The sequence below is a fragment of the Manis javanica genome, chromosome 2, assembly GCF_040802235.1.
Source record: "Manis javanica isolate MJ-LG chromosome 2, MJ_LKY, whole genome shotgun sequence".
NCBI lineage: Eukaryota > Metazoa > Chordata > Mammalia > Pholidota > Manidae > Manis > Manis javanica.
The window spans coordinates 63,415,600-63,424,329 of record NC_133157.1 but is presented as its reverse complement, the minus strand read 5'-3'; the positions used below and the strand labels follow the sequence as shown (position 1 = coordinate 63,424,329).

At 34.4% G+C, this 8,730-nt stretch overlaps 1 protein-coding gene across 6 annotated transcripts in view; it reads right to left on the bottom strand.

Moving 5' to 3' along the window:
* Window positions 1–1,776: 1,776 nt before the first annotated feature.
* Window positions 1,777–8,730, bottom strand: part of RFX3 (regulatory factor X3) — a 317,106-nt gene continuing 310,152 nt past the window's right edge. For all 6 annotated transcript variants that reach the window (XM_073228583.1, XM_073228580.1, XM_073228582.1 and 3 more), the window contains one exon: window positions 1,777–8,730. In XM_073228583.1, the coding sequence (XP_073084684.1) occupies window positions 8,492–8,730 (239 nt within the window). In that variant the 3' untranslated portion in view covers window positions 1,777–8,491.

The following is an 8,730-nucleotide window of genomic DNA, read 5'->3' as shown; positions in this document are numbered from 1 at the left end:
TCCATTTCTGCACTTTTTTGTTCCACTTATCTATCTTGATGCCAGTACACACACGATTGAATTCAGGTATTGGTAGTTCTCCAACTTGGTTCATTTTTTTCACAGCTGCTTTAGCAATCCTAGATCCTTTGTATTTCCATATGAATTGAAGTTAGCTGGTCATTTTTTACTAAAAGCTTGCTGGGATTCTCACTGGGATTGCATTGAGTCTATAGATGAAATTGGGGAGAATTAGTATCTTAGCAATATTAAGTCTTCTGCCTCATGAACACAGTATCTATTTGTCTTTAATTTCTTCTAGCAATGTTTTATACTTTTCAGTGTACAGGTCTTGCACATCTTTTATCAGTATTTAATAATTGTTTCTATTTTCTTCCTTTCCCTATCCTTTTGCTTTCTACCTTTTTGAACTCTTATACACAGTATAGAGATGTCTTTTAAAAATCCTGTTTTGACAATCTTTTCCTTTTAATTGTAGTATACAGTGCAATTACTAATATATACAGTTTAATTACTAATATATTTGTGTTCAGACAACTCAGACACAACTTCTCATGTCCCCAGGCATGCATGGGATACTTGCAGTCTTGGACCTAGCAGTAAGCTGATGCAAAACAAGTCTCATCAGCACTGCTTTGTCAAAGGCCCCTCAGCCTCAATACTCTGCTTGCCACCATGTCCCGGTAACAATAAGCAGACCCCTCCTCCTGGTACAGAGGTTGCTTCAGAGAGAAGCAGAGCAGATTCAGACTAGGGTACACTCCTGCTCCTTTTTTCCCTAATTTCAAAGTACATGTTCTTAGCAGTATGGCAGCCACAATACTTACGGTGTTCTTCACACAAAAATATCTGTGCCTCAGCCAAATGGCAAGTGACAAATTTTAGCACAGATTACTTTCAGACTATAATGAAGGAAAAACATTTGGTAGATTGAATTGAATCAGTTCATGAAAACCAGCAACATTTCTCAGTCTGCATGCAAATCTTGAAATGTCCAAGTTCCAAGAGAATAATATAAACCCATGCTGTGAAGAATATTGTAACCAAGAAGTAAACACACCAATTACAGAGTATATTTGAAGGACCTCAGAATTCTAAGAGAAGTACAAAAATAAGATTAGAAGCTAGGGACTCTAGTTGCACAAAAAGTTTCAGGCATTTCACAAGTGGCCATGGCTGGAACATAAAAATGCCCATCTTGGTCAGATTCATTTTCTTTCTAGCATAGCGTTGTCTCTAATATTGGCTATAACTGCCTACCTTCCTTGCACTTATTTATCATATAACATTACTTGCTACATTTCTGTTACTGGATTAAATGTACACATAAGAATTATTTATGTGCTTCTGTGGGCTAAGATGGCAATTATTTTTACTGTAGAAGTAACTCTGTACTATGGGGTGAATTTTCCTGGGTGTAACTACATAATTCAAAGAAGAAAAATAAAATGAATTTTAGTTTTGCAATCTAAGCAGGGAACTTGGGTGCCAAATATCAATGTGAAGTGACATAAAACAAACACATTATGAACATCCAGAATTTTGGATTTACAATGGAAATGTTGACAGCTTCTGCAATTAAATAGCACTCAATCACTAATTTTCTTTGAGGGTAAGATTTGTACCCTGCTGGGCTTATAATTTTGTTTTCTCTTTTTTGTGCTGCTCATGTATAAATATTGTCGATTTTATTTGACACAAAAAAGAAAAACATTTTTATTTCTAAGCTAACGAATGAGTGTCAAGAGACAAAAAAAAATCAAGCCATTTCAAATGTATTTGTAACAAGGAAACAAATTTATTGATTTTAAAAGACAAGACACCATTTTGTTTTGAAAAACACAAGAAAGCTAGCCTGAGTTCAAGTCTGAAATATTCAGAAAAATCCTACTAATATCTTTAGTATGTTCCAGTCATTTGTTTAAACAACACACTAAAAGTTAATATATATTTTTATAATTATAAAAGTTCCCCAGTTATTGTACAGTACACAATACAAATCGCCCACAAACTATTATTTAGCTCCTGCCAATTTTGAGAGGACATGATATACTAAAAGATTTAGCATTTCTCACAAAAATCACATCAGGAAATACGTATTTACAAAATCAAATACATTATACAAAAAACCATCACATGTTATTCGGTAAAGATGTTTTTAAATAATTAAAAAGTTTATTCAACTGTAGTCCAAAAACTGGAAAAGAACATTACATTATCTCACACATACAATCTCTACAAAAGTTGCTTACCTCATTTACATAATATATTCAGTCGATTGTAAAATAAATGTTCAAATATCTCCTAGTGTTTCTATGTTTCTGTGCTTGTGGGACTGAATAATGTAATCTGCCACTTACTAAGTGAAATTTAAATGATGGCACTTAAAAAAAAATACAGTATTTTAAAAAAACACAATGAAAGAAGTTTTACCTAGAAGGTACGAAAGCCCTGAGTGATAGTAGAATTACTGATTGGTAAGCACTACAATTAACCTAATTAAAAGTTTACCACTCCAGGCACAAATTTCCAAGTTTTCTCAAGGCACTCACTTAAAGTTTCTGTAACCGATGCACTGCTCACCACCATAGGTCCCAATCAATGATGGAGATGAGTAGAGAAAAAAATTTGCTTTGGTACAAAAGATGCTTTTTAAACGAATGAATTCAATACCTCCTTTACTGGATCGTTTAAAATTGTGTTTAGCAGGTTGAAACAAGGCAATCATTTGTTCAAACTATTAATTCCTTAAAGGAAAAATTTACTTGGTTATCAACAGTCAATGGGAGATTTTGTTTCTTTCCTCCCCGGAATCATAATTCTTTGAACAAACATTTGTTGTCCTCATTATTGGGCTACATAATACAATTCTTACCAAAGATTTCATTACTCAGGGCTTCCAATCCCAACATCATAATTTATTTTAAAAACAAAGAGGGGAAAAAAAAGAATTAAGTATAAGAACCAAATAAAAGAGACAAAACACAGTTTGTAAAAGAAGACATATTACTGGTTACTTCAAACAAAAGAAAAAAAAACCCTAGGCAGTCACTTTGTAAGTGGCTTTTACTATTTAAGTAAAATTGGTAAACTAAACTCAGGTCTACTGGCACATAAAATCACTAGCAGCAATGATCAGAGCATGCAAACTGAGAAGCATTTACAGTAAATCATCGTGAAGAATTCAAAAGAAGAGAGTTAAATTAAAACCCTTTGAGTATTGCATGTTAACACATGAGTAATTTGCATGGTTTGACTTCCTAAACTGCCTAAAAAAAGCAATGTTTACGGCAAACTCACACTATGCTATGGATGTCCTTCCACCAGACATAGGAATAGGTTACACTCTTACTTGCGCCGGCTGGGGCAGTGCCAGCACGCCTGCAGAGGACACTGCTCTTGTGTTCCTTCATGCAGGGGACAAAGGGAGTCAAGTGCACGCAGACAGCGTCCCTTGAACAAAATCAGCAATAGTGTAAGCACACTGGCATTTACAGATCCCAAAAGCAGTAGTCCTGGCATCTCGACAGATGAGCTTAAAATCAAGTGCTTTGCTCTCCATTCTATCTATACATAATTTTTCGACAAAGTGTTAAAGTTTTGGAGCATAGATAAAATTATGCCCTGTATGAAATTCCCAAATGGTATTTTATGAGAGATGGAACTCTAAATTGCTTACCTGCCCCCACAGAGTTCAGCTTTTCTTTATCAGCTCGAACTCATTTCTTCCTAAGGCTTCACTTACAACTGTCCAGCTAAATAAATGAGATCTTTTGTTTTGTTTTGGAAAAAAAAAAAAAAAGAAATGCAACCCTTTCTTTATCATACCTTTTAAAGGCAATCTAGGTACTTTCAGTGTGCAGAGATCAGTTCTGACATAGGTCTACAGGCCCATGTATTTGTCTTCCTTTTCTAGAGTCATGATGTGATGCTAGAAAAGTTGATTTTTTTTTCTGTAAACAGTACACTTACTTAGATGGCAGTGAATATTTGGGAATAAATATATCAAGCCCTCTTGAAGAAAATTAAGAGTTGTATATAAAACGCAAGTGTTCAGCGTGGAAACACTTTCTCTTCCTACCCCCCCTTAAAAAAAAAACAGCATAATTAGACATTTGGATATAGAGTATATTTTACCGGTCTAAGTCTAAATAAATGATCTGAAAGGCTTTTGTCCCCCATTGTATATCTTACAATGCTCAAAGGGTTAATACAAGGCATTACATCAAAGGGGTTTTCTAATACTAGAACTAAGCACTGAATTAATGCTTCTATTCCAGTTTTTAAAAAAATCACCAAACTTGCAGAAATACTAGAATTCCATTCATTGATTTGTTCTAACCATATACATGGAGGTTGATCTGATCTAGTGACAAGCCCAATTTTCAACAGCACTGCACGTCAGCACTCCTCTCCCCTGGCTTCTGGTGTTTCATACAAAACACAAGTTCTGATTTCAGTTCTTTGATGGTTGTTAGTTTTTCGCCAAGAATTTGGGGGAAAGGAGGTTATAACAAAAGTCAATTTGTTGTATATAACCATTGCCTCAAATTGTACAGGAAGGTGACTTGCCAAAGTTTTTGACTTTCTACTTGTGTCCACACAGGGAGGACCAACATCACAGTGACACACATTTTTTTTCTTTTACACTGATGTTTCAAGCACAGCATTATTTTAGACATTTCAAATATATCATCTAAAATTTTTAAAATTTGAAAATGCATCACACTTAGCACTTCCAGAGAGTGCATTCATATAAAAAGGTTCGTGATTATGATAATGGAACTGTATTCATTCCTGAATGACTTTGACAGCATTCTACAAGAACGTGTTCATTTTTACTTGTCTACTATAAATCAAAGGCAGTCAATGTTGCACACTACTAATTTTAGGTATGCAGTGTTAAAAACCATTTTCTAAAATTTACTTTTGTTTTTAAAGTACACCATCTAAAGAGAGGTGCATGAACCGTGCTATACAGTACAAGAAAAAGCACAAAAAAGAAAGCAGATTTCTGAAAAGGCAGTAAGACTTATACAGTCTGTCCAAACATAGTTTGGATGACAATCGTGAAAAAATAACCAGCTTCTTGGTAACCAAAGAAAATTTTAAAAATTGGGCCCCGTGTTCCAAGGAGATAATTCATCCATTTCACCCTATTGTTCATTGGCTTCAAAAATTCAAATATTTTGTGTATAATTCTCAAACTATTTGTGAAGATGAAACTATACCCATGATACTCAACCCTATTATAGAAATATCTTTCTTGAAACTTAAAAACAGCCAACATACATTCTTTACATTTTTCCTCACTGAAAGTTTTATGTAACACTTTGTGTGTATAAATATTTTTCATAACAAGTGATTACAATGTCAAGAAATACGAAGTCCTTCGCATGTGTACTTGACACTTGTTAATAAATCTACTCTGAGAATATTGATGTCTATATTATTTAGAAAGTCAGTTTGAATGAATGAAAACAATGGAAATAAAATGTTCAATAGATATGACTGCTCCAATTTTCCCAAATGTATAAAATATGATGTTTTTATTTTCTAATGTATTTCACAACTCAAATCCAAAATTGCTCAAGATGTTTGTGTGTGACTGTATAAGTGTGTGTGTCTTACTGTGGATTACAAATAAGTGGAAGTAGCAGATTGTAGATGCTATTTCGTCTACTGGTCAGAACTACGTACCCTAGTCACAAAGAATTAATCTTCCTAACTGTGTTCATAAAGGTGATTGGGATATTTTTAGTGAGTGAAGTTGAAAAGGAGTATTTATTAATTCTTAATCTGTCTTAATGTAGAACAAACCATGAACAATTGGAAGAAATGTTGAATCCTGGAGGGTCCCCAGTCCCTAACTTTCATCAATCTAAATTTGCCCATTATTAGCAGATTCCTCTAAGGACACAAATATACCAACATTAAATTAAACAATGATAATATACACATTTAAAATCACTCAATCAACAAGATGAAACCTGTAAATACGTTAGGTCCAATACAGATACAGTATAGTTCAGCGGATGGTGGACTGGGGTAGGAAAGGGAAAAAAATTCAGAAAGGAGAGTCGAATGAAGAGTGGTGTTTTTTTTTCATTTTTAAAAATCTAATTGTATCTGTAAACATTTCCTAATGTGCAATGATGTAGATATAGGGTCTTTGCAGCTTAAGGTGTTTTGTTTGCCTTTGTGTGTGTGTGATGGTGCAAATTCATTGCCTTTTTGGGAGAAAAAAACAAGATGATCATATAAATGAATTTTAGATGAAGTGGATGCTGAGATGCTAGTGAAGACTTTCAAATACATGAGTGAGTCATATAATACAAAATTGGAAGCAGTTTAAAAAATTACACTGAAAACCATTTAAAGTTACTTCAGAAGCTTTGTTGATCTCCGTTATTTGAGTAGTCTAAGGCAATCGAGCAACAGCAGCTGGGAACATACTGCACATTACCCGATAAGCCATTTGGTATTTTTAACTTTACAGAGTGGCTCACTTTCTTCCACCCCCGCCCTCCCCCCACCCCAATAAAACTGGAAAGATAAATATCTTGAGTTTAATATAGGCCTCATTAATAATCTGTAAATAATTTTGTGCTTTCCCTTTTTTTTTGGCTTTAAGTATTCATTTATTTTTGCTGATTAGCTTTTTTACAGCTATTTAAATGAATGGATGTGCCTGTTTGTTTGTTAATAATTTGAATGCTTAAAAGAACCTTGGCTTTTCACATAAATTAATATGGGGATGAGTGTATCCTCTCTAGGATCTCACCTTCTGACTTTGTAGCTGACTTCTGCCCACAGGCACATGCGTGTGCATGTGGACACACATATGCCGAGACACACAAACACTTAGACTGAAAAGATGCACTTCAATAAGTACCTGCTTATTTTGTTAACTTTCTTAAAGTATAACTAGATAAAAATGATCTAAAACATATATTATTTTAGGTAACAAGTTGGTAATTAAAACTAGCCTGCTATTCCCACCCTTAAGCAATCTGGTTTGTAATCAAGTAATACTCAGTTCTAAGAACAAAAATTACGTTCATGGTCACTCAAAGAAGAGAATTGATTTTTGTCTGTTTGTTTTGCTTTGTTTGCCCTAAATTTCCTTTGAAGAACATGTAACCTGTCCTTACTTCAGGAATCTGAAAATGACAGGCACACCTTGTCAAATGGATTGAAGAGGAATTCACATGAACAGAATAAGCCTTACTAAACCTTAGCTTCAGTTCTGTTTTAAGGCACCATGTAATAGCCGAGGTACGGTGATCCCTGATGTACATTCTTCAATGGCACTGGTCCACCCAGCCACCTATCCAAATCCTACAGAACTGGGGATAAGCAACAGTGTGGTGTGCCAGTTACACTGCCTTCAGGTTCTGTTTAAAATTTAAATCCACATACTTTAGAAACCAGGAAATATTTTTGAAGGAAATAATGATATGCAGGTTGCTACATTCCTTGCATTCTATAAATTTTCTTTTATAATAGCAGCATATTGAACTACTATTAGGAAAAAGACCTGGAATAAAAGAAAGTCATCCAAATGGAATGGTTTCCTGTATGTCCAGTTCAGCATAAGTAGCATGTACACTTAAAAAAAAAAAGTCAAGTCATTTTTTTCAGCTTCAGTATCTAACTATAACAGCCCCACTCAACAGCAGAATGCATCTGTGCAGTGGTCCCAAATACAGAATCAGTAGTCTTTAAACAGAGGAATTGGTATGCAAATAAGAGTTAAAATTCAATGTTTAACGGAAGTTTGCATTAACATGGTTTAATAATTATGTACACAAATTATGTACATATTAGCATAATCTCTTGCAATTCTGTCATTTACTCTGAACTGATAAATGCACAGCGCAATATTTTTTTCAGAGAAAAATAGATGACCTTCCCAACCTCTAGCACTATAATAAAAATGCTCTGTATTCTCTTTCCATACCAAAATGTTATCAAAATAGTGTCTTGTGGTACTGCCCAATGAAAAGCACCTTTCAAAAGCAAATTTGATGCATCTGCTGCCAAATGGGCATGCCTCCAGTGTAAATCAAAGAAATTCATTTCTTTTGATATTTCACAGAAGTGCATCTAATTAAAAACTTACACATGAAATCATACACCAAGACTAACAATCAACAATAGAATATTTTAAGCTACGAAAAATGTAAATTACTATTTAATTATAAGAAAACAAAAACATTGACATAAGTGTTGTAAAAATCCTTCTTGACACCTGAAACTAAGGGAAAAAAAAAACTCTTCTTATTAAGAGGCAAATAGTTATTTTATGTTAAAAAAAAAAAAAGACCTGGTAAAATACATACACCCATTCCATTTCACAACTCCAAAAAGGTAATGTTCAGCACAGATAGAATTTGACAACAGTCGACCTTCAGGCTTATTAAATTTTCAACTTAAGCCCAGTATCAACAGGGTTAATGTTAGCTGGAAAAATATGCTTTAATATTCGTTAGACTGCAGTGTAGGTATTTCCCGTAGCGCTGCACTGTCTGATAGTCTGAGTACTCGTGACGATGTGCTCACTGTGAATTGGATTCAGGAGGCTTGGCTGCACGCCACTCTCAAGAACAGGCTGCATACAGCCCACTGGAAATGCCTGGTTCAGCTCAGTTTTCTCTCTTTTGGCTTGAGGTTCTGAAGAGTCATCTAGTTCTTCATCCATTTCACTTTCCACTTCACTGCCTTCAT